The sequence below is a fragment of the Pristis pectinata genome, chromosome 22, assembly GCF_009764475.1.
Source record: "Pristis pectinata isolate sPriPec2 chromosome 22, sPriPec2.1.pri, whole genome shotgun sequence".
In the NCBI taxonomy this organism is placed as follows: domain Eukaryota; kingdom Metazoa; phylum Chordata; class Chondrichthyes; order Rhinopristiformes; family Pristidae; genus Pristis; species Pristis pectinata.
This window is the reverse complement of record NC_067426.1, coordinates 20976884-20995696: the sequence shown is the minus strand read 5'-3', so window position 1 is coordinate 20995696 and position 18813 is coordinate 20976884. Positions and strand designations below refer to the sequence as shown.

The 18813-nt window shown below is 40.9% G+C and overlaps 1 protein-coding gene across 2 annotated transcripts; it reads right to left on the bottom strand.

The window, feature by feature from the left end:
• Positions 1-424: 424 nt before the first annotated feature.
• tekt2 (tektin 2 (testicular)) lies at positions 425-17123 on the bottom strand. 2 transcript variants are annotated; one of them, XM_052036481.1, is made up of 11 exons: positions 17044-17122; positions 16043-16104; positions 14927-15101; positions 11364-11489; positions 10526-10731; positions 8491-8634; positions 7416-7530; positions 6701-6808; positions 2204-2347; positions 1452-1531; positions 425-760 (listed from the first exon to the last, which is right to left on the bottom strand). In XM_052036481.1, exons 3-11 carry the CDS (start codon positions 15080-15082, stop codon positions 547-549), a joined length of 1293 nt encoding a protein of 430 aa, XP_051892441.1. In that variant the 5' UTR covers positions 15083-15101; positions 16043-16104; positions 17044-17122; the 3' UTR covers positions 425-546. The 2 variants fall into 2 exon arrangements, with proteins under 2 accessions (XP_051892441.1, XP_051892442.1); XM_052036482.1 differs by lacking the exon at positions 16043-16104 and having other exon boundaries at positions 17044-17123.
• Positions 17124-18813: the final 1690 nt, after the last annotated feature.

Here is an 18813-nt window from a genome sequence, read left to right as displayed (position 1 = left end):
CAGATAGCCCTTCAGCATCTATCCAAACAACCATTCTTGTATATGGTCCTAGATATTGTTGACTGGCTGTTCAAACATGGGGTGAATGACCATAATAGCCAAGATGCACCATATCCTCATTTGATGTCTCCTCACTCACTTTCCAGAATAGATCACAAAAGAGCAATCAAAGTAAGAACGCTCTGATTATATTTCTACCCCATCTCCTTTCAATTTCAAATACTTTCTGGAATCTCTGACTCCAGTGCTATACATTTGTTGACTGAATACCTTCTAAAAGAATCTTTAATGCCCTCAGTCCTCACATTAATGCAGTATTTTCAAAATGTTTTGAAATGTGATACTGCGGTCCAATAGCATCATGTCTTATACTTCCCAATGATTTTACTTTTCTCATTCACTTGTTAACATGAATTTGCTGAGATTAGGCACTTTTATTTATTTCCTTGGGTGATTATAGCATGTGTAATTCATGTTCATCATTGCAGCAGATACATCATTAGATTACAAGGAAATATTCTCCTTTTTGAACTAGATTCAATATCATCATAATAAATCAAGTTGTCTGCATTTAATTTCTGGAAGCTCCCGGTTGGGTGTACGGGTGAAACTATCCATCTTTGACACATATTTCTCAGGTGGAGTTGTGAGTTTTCTTCTTACATCCATGCTCTTGTTATCAAGGCAGAGTGAATGGGTCTTTAAATTGATGTCTTCTTGTACTCGTGCCAGTTGTTTGTAGAGAGAAGTCAAAGCATCCCTGAAGCAGAATCATAGAAACTTTAAATATTCCTCATCACTGAATTTTGTTTCTTCCGCCCCCAGAAAAATCAAACCTTTATTTTAGTCCAGTAAACTCTACAACTCACAGTCAACCTCACAACTTTGGGGGCTTTTGAGGTTTCATGCAATTTTGAGGAACCATGATGACTATAAAACTTTCCTTTGTCAGCAATTGTATTGAGGCCTTTACAGCAGAACTTTGCAAATACCTCCTACTCATCTCAATGGTGCCACCATGTGGAGGTAGGTCTTTCCCACCAGGAGAAACTACATTTACCAACCTTCTGGCAGGGAATACACCAGAGTTGCAATCATCCAACCTAGAAAATTGGTAAAATTTTCCTTGGTGTAATATGAAGAATATAGATCTAGTTTCATTCAATTGGAACACAGTCACATCATTTTTTTCTGAACAAAAATCCACTAAGATTCATAGTGATAACAGTTTAAGTGTACCATTTCGGCTTTGAAAATATTGAGAAAGGGCATGGCATGCCTATAGTTGTGACAACTCTGCAATGCTGTCTCCAGACAAAATTATATCCTTTTTAAAACCTTAAATAAATATAATTAGTATTTTTGGCACCTTCATTTACTCAGAAATGGAGAAGTTCTTTTCTATGTGAAAGATGGCTAACTAATCTGTGAGTAGAGAACATACAACTTACTGAGATTGTGCAAGCTTCTGCTTGAGGGCAGCAATGGTCCCTTCCAACTGGTGTACCTCATCTATCAGCCCATACTGTGCCTGCAGAAAAAACACATATGCTATTGAGGATGGCCGTCATGGCATTTTCATCAATTCGCATTATAGCTAATGAAGATAGTTCTCCTCAGTTTTACTAATAAAATAAGATTTCTTTATTAGTCACATGTGCACCGAAACACACAGTGAAATGCATCTTTTGTGTAGTGTTCTGGGGGCAGCCTGCAAGTGTCGCCACACTTCTGGCGCCAACACAGCATGCCCACAACTTCCTAACCCTTACATCGTTGAATGTGGGAGAAACCGGAGGAAACCCCACGCAGACACGGGGAGAACGTACAAACTCCTTACAGACAGCGGGGGGGATTGAACCCAGGTCATTGGTGCTGTAATAGCATTACACTAACCGCTACACTACCGTGCCTGCATATCTTGCATCCACTACACTGTAATAATTGCAGTCTGGGAAAAGAGTCATCATACACAATAACGTCATAAAGCATACCCTCCCATGAATACTGTATTATGGCAATGTTTAAAAGGCATGTGTGAAGAATTCATCAGCAGCAGATGGACAGGAACAGGAGCTCGCAATTGAAGAGATGAAAGGAAGTGTTTTTTTCCCCAATTGAGAGGGTATATAATTTGTTGCTCACTTGTTGATTCAGTCAGAAAGGGAAATAGAATATCATAACATGATGTTTTCATTCTTACTTCATCTCTGGTGAGATCAATGTTGGGTCTGTAGGTACGAGTTTCAAGTCTTGTGTGAGCCACCTTCAAAGGTGCAGTCTTAGCTCGAAGATCTGCTTCAAGGCGTCGAATTTCCTCTTCAAGATCTGCAATTTCCTCCAAGATCTGAGTGAGAACAATGACATAGAAAACTAAAAGCTTTGTTGCAAAAAAAACAGGAGAGGTAGCTTCACAATATCTTCCCTTTTGTTTTTGAATCTGGTATTCTGTGAGCCAGAAGCTTATTTTTCTTGAAGTTGCACACACAAAATAAACTGCTGAGTGTAGGATAAGGGTGTAAGTAACGATTCACCAACCCAAAGACTGGAACCTTGAGTGATTAACAGTGAGGAATAACCAAGGTTACTGCACTACTGCACTCACTTATCATTAAGGAGAAAATCAGACAGCAGTTCTATATATGTGCAGTTATATGCAGAAGTCATAACATTGCTACCTACATTAACTGGCTGGCAACAATGTGTTTCTTTGATTAATCTTACTGAAGAATCCTTACTGAGGGAAAAAACTGGAAATTAAAATATTCAATTCAATGTTAATCTTGTACAGAAATCAAAATGACGGTAAGAAATATACGTCTGGGTATGAGATATGAAAGAAAAAAATATTAAAATAATCAGTAACCAAAATGAAGGAAAATTAATTTTTCAGTGCTCGGGAGGTTGTTTAGTAGTAATAAAAAGTTACTTTGCTGTTTAAAAAAAACATACTTGAATGGTCAAACCCAACTTTCGCAATAAAGTGGTTAGGTTCTAAGAGGACCTAATTTGTGAAATTGGTTTGTAACAGATAAGTTGATCCAAAGCTGTGAAGCAAACAGCCACATCCTTTCCCAAGTTTAGTACAGTTCCTTAAGAAACCATACAATGGGTTTTATTGCACCTGGCTTTGGTTATATCTCCCTTATCTCAAGACTCAATTGCCAATCTGTGGGGTAATATATTATAATGAATGGACTTCCCAATACATTGATATTTTAATCAGCTATTAGAGGCTCAGCATTGATATCCATTTCGAGTACCAGTGTAGGTAAATAAATTCCCTGTCATTTTTACTTAATCTTTCTATATATTAAAAATATGTATGTTTCAAATGACATACCAACAACATAGGTAGGAAGGGGGATGAGATCCTGAAGAGCGAGTTCAGGGAGGTAGGCAGAAGACTGAGGAACAGGACCTCAAGGGTAGCAATCTCGGGATTGCTGCCGGTGCCATGCGATAGTGAAGGCAGGAACAGGAGGAGGTGGCAGATAAATGCGTGGCTGAGAAGTTGGTGCAGGAGTGAGGGTTTTAGATTTCTGGATCATTGGGATCTCTTCTCGGGAAGGTGGGACCTGTACAGAGAGGATGGGTTACACCCGAACCAGAGGGGGGCCAATATCCTTGCGGCTAGGTTTGCTAGGGTGGTTCGGGAGGGTTTAAACTAGTTTGCGAGGGGGAAGGGAACCGGAGGAGTAGGTCAGAGGAAGAAGGGGATGGGGAAAAGTTAGATCAAACAGGTAGAGAGGCTTTGGGGAAGGAGAAGCAGAATACAGGCTATAAAAGTAGTAAGGTAGATAGACTGAAGTGTGTTTACTTAAATGCAAAAAGCTTCAGGAATAAGGGAGATGAACTGAGGGCTTGGATAAGTATGGGGGACTTGTGGCTGACGTCAGGGCAGGAGTGGATATTGAATATTCCTGGTTTTCGGTGTTTTAAGAGGAAGAGGGAAGGGGGGAGAAGAGGAGGAGGGGTGGCGATACTGGTCAGGGACACTGTTACGGCTGTGGAAAGGATGGATGTTGCAGAAGGATCATCTCTAGAGTCCCTATGGGTGGAAGTAAGGAACAAGAAAGGAGCAGTTACTCTACTAGGAGTATTCTGTAGGCCCCCCAGTAGCAGTAGAGATATAGAGGAGCAGATTGGCAGGCAGTGTTTGGAGAAAAGCAAAAATAACAGGGTTGTTATAATGGGAGACTTCAACGTCCCAAATATAGACTGGAACCTGCTTAGTGCCAAAGGTTTAGATGGGACGGAAACTGTTAAATGTGTCCAGGAGGGATTCCTGATGCAGTATGTCGACAGGCCGACTAGAGGGAATGCCATGCTAGATCTAGTTTTAGGAAATGAACCGGGACAGGTGAAGGATCTATTGGTGGGTGAGCATTTGGGGGACAGTGACCATTGCTCCATAACCTTTAAAATTGTCATGGACAGGGACAGGTGCAGAGAGGACAAGAAGATATTTAACTGGGGAAGGGCGAACTATGAGGCTATAAGGAGAGAACTTGGGAGTGTAAATTGGGATGTCCTTTTTGAAGGGAAATGTACCATGGAGATGTGGTCGATGTTCAGGGATCTTATGCAGGATGTCAGGGATAAATATGTCCCGGTGAGGCAGAGAAGGAATGGCAGGGTGAAGGAACCGTGGGTGACGAGAGAGGTGGAACGACTAGTTAGGGAGAAGAAGGAAGCATACATAAGGTATAAGCAGCAAGGTTCATACAGGGCCCGTGAGGAATATAGAGTAGCGAGGAAGGAACTTAAGAAAGGGCTGAGGAGAGCTAGAAGGGGACATGAAAAGACGTTGGCTAGTAGGGTTAAGGAAAATCCCAAGGCCTTTTCACGTACGTGAAGGGTAGGAGGATGGCTAGGGTAAAGGTAGGTCCGATTAAAGGCAAAGGTGGGAGAATGTGCCTGGAGGCGGCAGAAGTGGGAGAAGTTCTCAATGAATACTTCTCTTTGGTATTCACCAAGGGGAGGGGTCTTGATGACGCGGAAGGGAGTGCTGGTAAGAGTAATGTTCTCGAGGTTGTAGATATCAAGAGAGAGGATGTGTTGAAGTTGTTAAATAATATCAAGACAGGTAAATCTCCGGGGCCTGACGGGATTTTCCCCAGGCTGCTTTGAGAGGTGAGGGAGGAGATTGTTGAACCGCTGGTAAGGATCTTTGAGTCCTCATTGTCCACGGGCATGGTGCCGGAGGATTGGGGGGTGGCGAATGTTGTCCCCTTGTTCAAAAAAGGTAGTAGGGATAGTCCAGGGAATTACAGACTGGTGAGTCTCACGTCTGTGGTGGGTAAGCTGTTAGAAAAGATTCTAAGGGATAGGATCTATGAACACCTAGAGAACCATGGACTGATTAGGGACAACCAGCATGGCTTTGTGAAGGGAAGATCTTGCCTCACAAGCCTGATGGAGTTCTTTGAGGAGGTGACAAGGAAGATTGATGAGGGTAGTGCGGTGGATGTGGTCTATATGGATTTTAGTAAGGCGTTTGATAAGGTTCCTTGTGGTAGGCTTCTTCAGAAGGTCAGAGGCCAAGGGATCCAGGGAAGCTTGGCTGTGTGGATTAGGAATTGGCTTGCCTGTAGAAAGCAGAGGATTGTCGTGGAAGGAGTGCCCTCGGATTGGAGGGCAGTGACTAGTGGTGTCCCGCAGGGATCGGTTCTGGGACCTCTACTTTTTGTGATATTTATAGATGACTTAGATGAGAGGGTGGAAGGCTGGGTTAGTAAGTTTGCGGACAACATTAAGATCGGCGGTGTTGTGGATAGTGTGGAGGGCTGTCGGAGCTTACAGAGGGATATTGATAGGATGCAGAGCTGGGCTGACAAGTGGCAGATGGAGTTCAATCCGGAGAAGTGTGAGGTGGTACACTTTGGAAGGACAAACTCCAGGGCAGAGTACAGGGTAAATGGCAAGGTACTTGGCAGTGTAGAGGAGCAGAGGGATCTGGGGGTTCATATTCACAGTTCACTGAAAGTTGCCTCACAGCTGGATAGAGCAGTTAAGAAGGCCTATGGGATGTTAGCTTTCATAAATCGTGGGATTGAGTTTAAGAGCCACAAAGTGATGATGCAGCTTTACAAAACTCTAGTTAGACCACACTTAGAGTACTGTGTTCAGTTCTGGTCGCCGTATTATAGGAAGGATGTGGAGGCGTTGGAGAGGGTGCAGAGGAGATTTACCAGGATGCTGCCTGGATTAGAGCGTATGGAATATGGTGCTAGGGCTTTATTCACTGGTAAGGAGGAGGATGAGAGGAGACATGATAGAGGTGTATAAAATATTGAGAGGAATAGATAGAGCAGACAGTCAGCACCTCCTTCCCAGGGCACCAATGCTCAAGGCGAGAGGGCATGGTTTTAAGGTTATGGGTGGGAGGTTCAGGGGAGATGTCAGGGGGAGGTTTTTCACCCAGAGAGTGGTTGGTGCATGGAATGCACTGCCTGGGGTGGTGGTGGAGGCAGATACATTGGACAGGTTCAAGAGTTTGTTGGATAGGCACATGGAGGAATGTGAGATAGAGGGATATGCGGGAGGAAAGGGTTAGATAGTGTGAAGGTGGTTTGATGGACGGCACAACATGGTGGGCCGAAGGGCCTGTTTTGTGCTGTATGGTTCTATGATTCTATGAAACAGTTTAAATAACAATTAAACAAAATGTGTGCCTAAATAGAATGAAGTCCATTACATTCTTCTCTTGCCACTTTAATTCATTAAGGGCCTGTTCAAACTCATGAATTCTCTTCCTGAAGGTAAAGTCTGTGGCAACTCGCTGTGCCTCCACTTCATTATCAGTCTGCAATGACAAAAATCAGGAGTCAAGTTAAGGGTCATTTCATTTTATAAGTTGCTCATTGTCTGTTCATCCTTATCTAAAAGGTCTCACTCTTTGCCCTTCACATCCCACTTGACATTCATAAATAATGAACGTGCTGCTTTGTAAATCTGCTGATTTCACTACAATTCACTACAAGATTTAAACATAAGGTTTTATTCATATTGTGAATATTTTAACTCCTAATCTTAGAATCTTTCCTTCAAATTTCCTCCTTTATATTCCTTTTATAAACATAGTTTTTATCAAAGAAAGGATGATGGGCCAGCATTGTGAATAGTTACAGTGATTACATCACAATTTGTGAAATATCTATTACCACAACCAACTAAATCTTGATTTAAAATGTAGGGTGGTCTCCTGCTTTATAAGGAGATAGAAAATGCATTAACACTGCAAGTTAAAGTATTCTGATTCTTGTAGTGACCCTATCAAATACTGGATCAGAAAAGTCTTAATTCTGCATCTATTTTCCCTAAGGTTAACAATAATGAAACCTAGATCTTTGACAGTAATTCCAGCTTTTGCAGATCCTAAAGAGAGATAAGAAGGTCTCATTAAGACTTACATGTTTAATGGCGGCTGCAATCGCTTCCCGAAGATTAGTTGAAGCTTTCATCTCTGTCTCTGCACGATCCTTGTTGTAACGGCTGAACATATCCCATTGCTGAACGGTGGTGGAACTACCCAAAGCAGGCAACAACAACAACTGAAGTGACTCATTTTTTCCCCTCTCAGTTTTTAGTTTATTCTTTTCTGCTTTTAGAATTTACGTGAATATCTCATTTGGGAAAATACATGTCTGTTCATTAGGATATTGAATGATTGTACATTGTGTTGTACTGAGCTAGAGAGAACAAGATCACTGACAAGTCTGAACTGAATTAGGTAGTTAGCTAAGACAGCAGTTGCGGTGCTACACTTGACCACAAGATAAGTGTTCTCATTTCTAATTTACTTTTCTGTGGCAGCTAATGAAAAGTATGCCTGCTGAATATCAATTTAAGAATAGATCAGAGTGACTGTTGTATTCTCAGTGAATTTGCCTGTTGATACTCAAGGTATCTAGGCTTTCACATGAAAAATACAGTCATACAGAGACATACAGTTTGAGTTTGTCAATGGTTATGAAGCCACATCCTGCTGTGAGGATGGGGACAACTGTGAGGAAAATTTGTTTCTTTAGTCAGTTGGAAAAGCATTGATCTATGAAAACATTTACTTTTAACACCAAGCAGAAAATCCAAGATCCTTTTCTGTACAAAATTTGAGCTGCAATAGCTCAGTGGGTAAATTGACCATTAGATAGGTTAGTCTCATTCAAACTTCTAGTTAGTGCTCAATTAAGCAACCTCAGCCAAATAACATGGAAGCTCCAAGGAGCCTATGTGTGTAGCATGCACAAAATGCGTGTCAGCAATAATGATCTGATGGTTAGCGTCTGACATCCTGCTTAGAGTCTGTAACCCAAGAAGAGGAGCTACTTGGTCAATATGCTGCATATTCAATGCCACCTATGGAACTATCAGCAACTTGATCAACAGGGGGAACACCTGTTTGGCTTGGGGGTGGTGGGTGAAGGGGTATGGAACTGAAACTACGGACTGAGATCAATCAGAACTGGAAAATAAAGGTTTTCTTACCCAGGAGGGATGCGCAATGGGTTTGGCTTGAGCGAAATATTTGGGGAATTATTGTTGAGAGACAGGGCAACTCCATCAACATTCAAAGCTTCCTTTTTATTCTTTATGTCAAAGATCAGCTGCTGACGTGCTTCCATCAACAAACTGCAAAAGAAACAACAGAAAGTCCAATCAGTCAATAGATCTGGTCAATTGATGATGAATTGGTAGCAATCTCACGTCAAGTCAGAAGGTTGTGGCTACAGGTCCTACTTGAGTGTGCAGCACAAAAACCTAGGCTGTTTTAGAAATGAGAAAAGTTCAAAATCAAATAAGTTTTAACTTGCAGAGAAAGGATAGAGGTGGAAAGAATGAAGGGAATATCTGTGATAGCGTGGAGAGACTATATAACACAAGTTCCAGCTGAGAAAAGGTAGTAAAAGCTGGTTAGTTGCACATGGTCTGTCTGGAGAAAATATGAATAGAAGGAGACAAATGAAAACAGGAGGGGAGAGAAAAAGTGTTGGGGGTCATGAAGAGAATGCTGGAACTGTGAGATGCAAACTGGCGAACCAAAACAGAAAATGCTCAAAATACTCAGCAGGTCAGGCAACATCTGTGGAGAAAGAAACAGAGTTAATGTTGCAGGTCAGAACTGGCCTGAAGGAGTGGGATAGAAAATGAAAGTAACAGGCAATTGGAAACTTGGGATTATCCCAGTGGACTGGAGACATTCTGCAAAGCAGTCTTAAAAATCTGAAGTGAAAACAGAATGCTGGAAGTACCTCACAGGTCAGGCAACAACTCTGAAGGGAGAGAGTTAAACATTGCAAATTGATGACCTTGCATTAGAACTGGTGAGTTCTGATACAAACCAAAAATGTAGGTTTTCTGAAATTGTTGAATTCAATCTTAACGCCCAAGGGCAGCAATATATCAAAAGACATACTGTGGGAGTGGGATGGAGAATGAAGTGGCAGGCAGTGCGAAACTCAAGGCCCTCCTTGAGGACTGATTGGGGCTGTTCTGCAAAGCAGCTACTCATCCCACTTCTGGTTTCTCCAACATGGAGCAGAACACTAAGTTGCAAGTAGTACAGGTTAATCGCTGCTTCACCCGAAAGTATTTGGATCCGTGGATGGCGAGAAGGGCAGGTGTTTCATTTCCTGCAGTTGAGAATGGTAGTGGTTGTTGGCGGAAATGGAAGAGTGAACCAATGCATCAAAGAGGGAATGCTGAAGAGGGAAGGGGAAGATGTGTCTCCAAAGATGCTGCCTGGCCTGCTGAATATATACAGAATTTTCTAGTATTTTATCTCGCCATTTGTGTCTCATAGTTCCAGCTTTGCATTTTTTCTTGATATAACCCTGTCACTTCATTAATTTAGTTGGAAATCAGTGTGCGTCTATGTCAGCCAAAACTTCCAACTCTATGAGCATCTCAAATGGAAATAATAAACTTAATAAAACTTAGATAATATTTATGATATTCCAACAGGAAGCTTAAAGTTCTGCCAAGTAGATTCCAAACGGCTTAAAGCTTGGATGCTGGAATGGAGATAGGGAAGATGAAAGAGAGACTAAAGTTCTAAGGACAAATGTTGAAACTGGATAACATTTCAATAATGGACCTTATCCCTGCATGTCAGTTCAATGCAATTGGAGAATAGGGGCTTAAATAATTTGGTTAGAACAAGAGTGATAATTAACAGGACTCTGAGCAAACAAAATGCGAGTTCAGAGCTTTAGAAGAGTTTAAATTCATATTGAACAATGGAAGTTAATTGAAGTGCAGGAATATTTAAATCTAGACATTGTCAAGTTATTGGCAATCCAAGGGCAAGGTCATTGTTCTTCTGCAAGAAGACTGGAAAGGAAACCAAATTGTTTCACAGTAGCTGGTTCAGGATTAGTATTTGCAGAGTTCTAAATGAAAGTGAGCAAAAGTGTACTTTTGGATAACTTAGTAAAGTGCCAAATATACTGGATACAAATAAGGCAAGATGTCACAAACAATCAGAAATACTAATAAATAACAGCCAACTGTTTGCACATACCAGAGTTGTTCAAAGGCTTCACTGATTTTCTGCTGAAGAGCTTTCTTTGAACCATCAATCACCTCAACCTCCTTAAGAAGCTGCTCGTGCACTTGGTCTGTCACAAGATCAATGTCTTGCCGACCTTCCCGTAAAGTTAGAGACTCGATGGCAACATCCAGATTTAGATTCTTGGCTTCTAAAGCACGTTCTGCTTCTTCCTTACTCTGGAAGAGATCAACTAAAACTACTCAGCTGTACAAAAACACATCTTCCTCCACTTAAAAATATATAAAGCATTCACTTTGATCTGGTTGAATAATTTAGAAATATTAGGTGTACTCTAGCTAAATAAAACATTAAATGCATCCTTGAACTGCACAGACAGAAGGGTCACTCTCCTTTTTACTGCGGTGAGAATTTTGCAATTGATTTCAGTGCCTAGTCTTTCTGATACTGTGGAGCTGTGAGAAAGGAAATGGACGTTGATGTAAGTGGGAAGGTTGGAAAAATCTGCAGGGCCTAGTATGAGTGATGAAGTAACAAGGTTTGTGTCTCTGAGGCCCTGCTAGTCTAAAAGGCAGGTCCTTATTTTTTTTAGAAGAGTTTGCAAAGTTCCACCTAATACTCACCCAGATTAAATAAAACTATTTGTTGTCCAATTTTACAAAATTTCTGCACTTTTCCCCATCTTCATTGCTCAGATATTGCCAGTGAAAGCTCTCAAATACAGTCATTTCAATCCATGTTCTTTGCCTCCTTGGCACAGAATATGTAGCCCAAATTTATTACTTCCAAAAATGAAAAATTCTGAGATCATTTTCAAGATAACTGTGAGGAACTACTAGTTTAAACTTACTTTGGTTAAAGCATCTATTTCAGTCTTAATATCACAAAGAGCAATCTCCAAAAGTTCTTTCCATCGCTCCACATCATCTATACGGTCAGCGAGCCTGGTGCTGTTATCTTCTTGATCCCATTTAGTCTGCAACAAGTAAGAGAGTCATAGAATCACAGAGTACTATAGCACAGCAACAGGCCTTTCGGCCTATCTAGTCCGTGCTGACTTGATTTTCTGCCTGGTCCCATCTACCTGCACCCAGACCATATCCCTCCAGACCCCTCCCATCCACGTACCTATCCAAACTTCTCTTAAGTGTTACAATTGAACCCTCACCTACCACTTCTGCTGGCAGCTTGTTCCACACTTGCACCATCCTCTGAGTGAAAAAGTTTCCTCTCAGGTTCCCCTTAAATATTTCACCTTTCACCCTAAACCTATATCCTCTAGTTCTAGTCTCACCCAACCTGAGGGGAAAAGCCTGCATGCATTCACCCTATCTCTACCCCTCATAATTTTGTACACCTCAATAAGATCTCCCCTCATCCTCCTGCACTCCAGGGAATAAAGTCCTAACCTATTCAACCTTTCCCTAAAACTCAAGTCCTCAAGTCCTGGCAACATCCGTGTAAATTTTCTTTGTACTCTTTCAAGCTTATTCATATCTTTTCTGTAGGTAGGTGCCCAGAACTACACACAATACTCTAAATTCGGCCTCACCAACATCTTGTACAACTTCAACATAACATTCCCAACTCCTGTACTCAAGTGCCCTGATTTATGAAGGCCAACGTGCCAAAAGCTCTCTTTATGACCCTATCTACCTGTGATGCCACTTTCAAGGAAGTATGGATCTTTAATCCCAGGTCCCTTTGTTCTACAGCACACTTCATTGCCCTACCATTCACTGTGCAAGTCTTACCCTGGTTTGTCCTCCCAAAGTGCATCACCTCACACTTGTCTGCATTAAATTCCATCTGCCATTTTTCAGGCTGTTTTCCCCACAGTTGGATCACACAGTTCCAATAGATTGATGAGCTCAAATGGATCAGGAATGTTGGTCTGAATGGCATTGTTCTGTGCTGCAGATTCTAAGTAAGCTTTTCCCAAAAAACAGAATAACTGTATTAATTCCAGTCAATTAACCTTAACAACCCAGTTCCAAATATGAGTTTCTTAAAGGTCAGAAATCAATGGCAATGAGAACAGGTAACAATAAAGTGAAAAGGTTAATTAAGTCGTAATCCAAGAGAGCAAATTTTGTATAGTTTACCAAGTAATTAAGCTTGCCAAAATCAATTGTTGCAATTCATCCACTTTCTTTTTATATGCATGCCAGAATGTATACAGTGGTTACTAAAGATTGTGATATTTTGGAGATACTATTCTTAACATATAGGTCAGCAAATGACACACATGCAATTATAGTATTGATAAGGTTGATTAATATTAGATCCAACACTATACGAGTCAAATTTTCACATTTCCCAAGCTTCAGTCCAAAATGTAATTTTTACAGCTGCCCAATTTGCCCTCAACTAAACTCAGCTGTATGGATGGATCAGCTTCCTGAGAATAGGCATGTCATCCACATACTGCTGTTGGAAACATAAGCCAAATAGCCTCATTGGGAAATGAAAAGAAAAAGATGTGGAAGATATATGTCACCCTATTCTATTTAAATATTTAACAGTACCCACTTTTTCAGGCAGGATAGTCTAAGAATGGCAAATGTTGCCACTGGTGTGGTCAGATTGCTTTATGGCTATTTATCCCTTTTTCATTCTCAGAAACTGGTGAGGCAGAGGAAATTCAGCCCTGTTGTTTCATATGTCTGTGGATTATATTAACACCAGGGATAATTTCTTGAGAGTTTTTCTAATTACTACGTTCTAAAATTGCTATCATCTTTAAATGAAAAATAGTATAAAGGGATTGAAGAATAAATGAACAAATTAATGTACATTTATTTAATGCCTTTCACAAATCATGAACTCAAAAATTACTTTATAGTCTCAGTGTTTCCCTAGAGATGTCATAACCATAACTGCTATTTTGCAGCCAAATATTGGAAAACACATACACAAAGTTCCATAAATATTATCCAAGAAATTGAATGGTGGATGGGCTACTCCTGCTTCTGTTTACAACAAACGAGCTAAATAACCTGCTTTCATCTATATTTACTTTTGTGAACATACGACGACAAGGGATCTTCATACTGGTCACCAAATTTATTGACAACTTTGTATTGAGATACAAAGAATTAAGGCAGGGAGAGAGAGTGAGACTGGAAGTAAAAATATGCCATAATAAAACGAAGAACTGCAGCTCTTGACCATACACAATGATCGAGAAGTGTAACTAGATATTGGTCTCTCAACAGCAAGCAGAAACAGCAGGGATGTCACATCTTACCTTTCCAGAATAGTAACTTGCAAAGGAAGACAAAATTACATTTTTACAGGTGTAAATGAGCAATTTTCTACAAGGTGGTCAACAGTTTTATATTTCTCAGAAAGCTGAATAATGTGTATTTGTGTCATCAAGGGTGCATTGAATTGACCTGGATCAAACGAACATCAAGAAACTCAGGGTTGCTACTTGTACCTACCCACAGACTTTCTGAGTGCTTTCATTGGAATTTCTGCTGATTACTGTGTCAAAATAGCACTGAGCCCCCTACAGGAGATCTAGGACCTGTGTAAACTGGGCATGCACATCTGTTTGACCAATTAGATTGGAATGATGCATACAGACTCCAAGTCTGAAAATTTAAATTTAAAGTCTCTCAAGGCCTCAGATCATTCCAAAAGCTTTGTAGCCAAGGAACTGAAGGGTTTTTAAATAGTCCCACCTCAGAGAACAGACATGGCCTCAGCTTAATGTAATGATGGCCACAGAACGACTGGGTTGTTGTAAAAACCCTTCTAGTTCTCTAACGTCTATCAGGGCAGCAAATCTGGCATATGCGTTACTCCAAACCCACCAACGTGGCTGATTCTTAAGGTCCTCTCAAGAGACTTAGCAAGTCACTCAGATTAAGGGCAACTAAGGAAGGACAATCCATCGTGGGTTGCAATCCCCCGATTCTGAAAAATAATTAACTTCAGGAATAATAAAGCAACTTTACTGCAACTTCTAGATTTACATATTTAACTTTGCACACATAGATACTATAAATTGCTGACCAATGTACTCCTCAAAAATGATGAACTCTGAAACAAAATCCAATCATTTTCCTCTCCTTGCTGTTTAGAAGTTCACCTTTACCTGAAATTTTACCTCAAAATGCCGCATCTCACTTAAAATTACCCAAGACAGCCTTGAATTTGGCCCTTTTAGTCCTTCTACTAAAGCACTCAGGGCATAATTTATTTGTTCACAGTACGTGAGTGTTACAGGCAGGGCCAGCATTGACTGTGGATGCACAGGGATATAGACCAGATACAGACAGATGTGCAGTTTAAATTGGCATCATGTTCAGCATGGACATTGTGGGTGGGTAGGTGGGTGGGAGGGAGGTAGACAGACAGACCTCTTTCACAAATGCCATGCTCAAATCTGGCTTTGACTCATACCTGATTGTTGGTTTCATTTCGCAGGCTCCTGCCTTCCTGCCGGATCTGATGGGACATATAACGTTGTCTTTCCGAATTGGTTGAGATCTGGTTATTATTGGCAAACCAGTCTGGAACAGAATATCTCTGAGCTGACTTTAAACTCAGAGTTGCCATTTTGCTTTTGTGAAATCAACTGAAAAGTAAAATTCAGATTTATTAGAAGAATAAACTATGGTTGATCACTATTTTCTCTCTCAGTGACAGTGATATCTTTATTCTCAGCAGGCTTCAGGTGAAAAAAGCAGAGGATATTGACAAGGTACCCTGGATAATGAAAAATTAAAATGATGAGCACAAAAACACTTATAGTTCTGAGGGTCATTGTCCTGAAAAATTAACACTGTTTCTCTTTCTGCAAATGCTCCCTGACTTGCTGAGCATCTCAGCACTTAGTAATTTCTTTTTAGCAGAAAAGTAAATGGTGAATAGTTATATTCGTAACACTGAAACTGCCTATCAGTACTACCGAGTACTACCGTCTTTTCTCCCCTAATTTTCAGTCATTTTTTCATGTCTCCCATAAATCCAATCTGCAGTTACAGCCTCCTGCCTGTGATGGCTCCACCCCTAGTTCGTTTTATCTGGTAGAGTTGGTTTCGTAACCCCCACTGATCACAAACAAATCTTATATCTTCTCTATTGCTCCACCTTCCCTAAGGTTTTACAGTTTTATAAACACAATCCTCAATGATATATATTTATTCGAGATTTAAAGTACTGCACCCGGTATGCTAACAGGAGCTAACAGAAATAATCCTGTTTTCACCTTCACATTGTAGTTTCTAATCTGTTTTTCTTCCCTCTCAAACATCCACGCTATGTACAGTCCTGAACTTTTCCACCAACATGAAAGAATTTTTTTCACTTTCCCGTATCCACACAATATCTAAACTAGAAAATGCAATTACTCTTTCTTTTCAGTTATCTCAAAATTAAGAACATTTATTTCTATCCTCACTAACAATTTATATTGAGATTGTGTTGACATAAAACATTTCTTGGTGCTTTATTCTATGTAAGGATTGGAAAGTAAACGAGGAAAAGGTGAAGGAGAGAAGGAAGGGATGAACTCACAATTATTCCTCCAATATCCCCAGACAGAAACAAAATGCTGTACTCAGCAGGTCAGGCTGCATCTGCGGAGAGGAAACGTGAGCAATAAACAACAGTTTCCCTATATTTTAATGTATTTAACAACAAATGAACAACAATAGATTTAGCTGTTGATATACAGATAAAAATAGAAATCAGTTAAGTAATTAAAGGTACTATTAAGGGAGATGTACAGGAAAGTCTTTTAAGAAAGGATGAGGGGCAGTATTAAAGAGTCAGGAAGAGAATTGTAGACTGCGGAGTTGTGTTGGATGACGATTCCATATCGATGCAATGAGGAGAGAGATGACTAACTGGAGATGAAGGCTAAAGGATATGAACTCTCATAATTCAAGTATTAAAGATTATCTTCTACAATCCAGATAATTAGAATCCAGGTTTGAATCCACTGTTTCTTGGTTTCCTGAATGACATAATTTTCTTTCAAAGCTTTTTTTCAATCCTGATGATGTCTCGCACATTGACCATCAGCGCTTTAAAAACAATTGAATTAGAATTGTATAATAAAACGTAATTTTTCTTCCCCACGGTTCCTTCAGAATTACATTTACTCATAACTCCAATCATCAAAACAGCGATGTAAACACAATCCCACTGAATTCAGCAGTCCCAAATCATCCGAGGTGTATTCACGGGAAAACCAGATCTAGTCTCACAAGAACATTTTCCTGTGCAGTCTACTGGAAGCAATCGAGAACTCGTTTTCTCTCTTTGCTTTCTTGCTCCAGTGTCAGGTCTCTGCTGAGGGACCGAATCTTTCTACTTTTTATGCTCGGCTACGGGAAGACCCTTTGGAATTTTTTCAATCGCTCAAATTTTAATAAATGTTCTTCCAGTACTTGAGAGCCCATCATTTGATGATGAGAGAATACGACACGAAAATAAAAGTTGCTATTACTTAACCGCGCTCTAGTAAATTCAAGCGTCAACACACTTCAGTGTTTCTGCAACCAGGTACCTACCCAACACGTTCGCGTTGTTGCTGACAGCCTCCAGACGCCGACTCCATGAACCAGCTCCTCGATTCTGCAGAGCGTTCCGGCCGCTCCGTCCCAAACACCAGCACCGTTGCTGGGAGACGGCGTCCTTCGCACCAATCAGAAAAGCAGTGCTGGGACAACACAACCATGACAACCGAAAGGGCAACAAAGAGAGCGCAGGACACGTGGCCATTGAAGTAAGTCCTTTATCGATAATTTATTCGTGTGTGTTAAATGCGTGACATGAGGAGAGAATTTAGCCTCAACCATTTGGCCAGGATCCACGATGGATTCGTGAGCTGTTCCGGCAGGGTTCCCGAGTCCGTTCGCCAGGACTCGCCCTGTCAATCAGCAACGCCTGAAGCGACTTGAATTAAGAAAGTGCTTTAATTCGGGATCATCTAACTTAAAATTCGAGCCATTGAGGAACGTGAAGCAGATATGTAACGCTAGTAAAAATAGTTGTGGAAACATCTGTGAAAACGTTGACATTAAAACCAGACGCTGAAGACGCACAGTCGGTGAGGTGGCGGTTGCTTGAGAAAATGTTCTTTCTGACACAAGTAGACTGATTGATATCTTCTCAAGCAGACCCTCGGGATCGAGGATAACTTACTTCTCCGATTGTGTGGGTTCTTAGTTGGCTAATGAGACCAAGGTGGTAACTGCAGACTCTTTGACAGATGGTCAACTGGTGGTCAGTGGGGGGGGGGGTTAGGTGTTGGGTGGATGGGAAGGTTGTGAGTTGGTGCACTCTTTTTGCCAATTAACCAAGGATTCTAATGCATGGTCGAGAGGTTCTCAATACCACCTCGAATGCTTCTTCACCACTTTGCAGGGTCATGGGGGTGTTGCATTTCTTGAAGGAGGTTTTGAGAACATCCTTGAATCTTTTCCTATTGTCAGCCTAGTGTACCTCGGACCTCAATGCTGGAGATGTTGGCTTGTGAGATTGGTTCACTTCTCCTTCCAGTGAATGTGGAAGATTTTGCAGAAACAGCACTAGTGAATTTAAATGCCTGTTGTAGATAGTCCAGGTCTCAGAAATAAGAGGTTAATGACTGCTGCTGCATGGTAGATCATGAGTTTTGTGCCAGGTCTGTAGTCTTGATCTTCAAATACAGGAGTCACAGTTAAGGAGGTCTTTGAAGTATTCCTTCCAATAGGTGATGACTGCCTCAGTCCTTGATGAGTTCACTCCTGTTCCTGGCTCTCGGCTGGGATAGGTGTTGGGGCCATGGATGGCTTTTACACCACTGAAGAACCCACATATACCGTGGCCTCCTGCATTCTGTCCATCTGCAGTCTGTTCTTTAGGTCACAGGTTTTCTACTGGACCCCTACCTTCAGGTACCAGTATAGCTGTTTCTTTTTCTTTGAGAAAGTCCAGTTACACCTTACGTTTGAAGTTAATTAGTTCCTAATCTCCATAACCGAAATAAAGAAAATGGAAGTATTGAATAGGCCAGACAGGATCAGTGGCAAAAGAAACAGTCAACGTTTCACATCAATAACCTTTCATCAGAATTATCCCAATAATTGAGAAAGATTGGATGGCCTTAATGGTCTCTCAGACCATTCCGACAGCAGAATTTAAGCAGTATCTGTCTAGGCATTTCCAACGGACTGGATTTAGTAGACTTCTTTACAAGCAACTGAACTGGATGGTGTAAAGATTTGGAAGTAAATTCACCTTTACAATTGCAAGGAAACAATGTACTTGGGACACTATATGTGAAAAGAAGAACTAAG

What these genes read in the sequence shown, in the direction of transcription:
- tekt2 (XM_052036482.1), bottom strand. Translation starts at nt 15,082, where the DNA reads ATGGCAACTCTGAGTTTAAAGTCAGCTCAGAGATATTCTGTTCCAGAC. An exon ending in AAATAGATGCTTTAACCAAA is followed by an intron (nt 10,732 to 11,363) that starts GTAAGTTTAAAC and finishes GATCTCTTCCAG; the next exon opens with AGTAAGGAAGAAGCAGAACG. An exon ending in TAAAGTGGCAAGAGAAGAAT is followed by an intron (nt 2,348 to 6,700) that starts GTAATGGACTTC and finishes GTTCTCACTCAG; the next exon opens with ATCTTGGAGGAAATTGCAGA.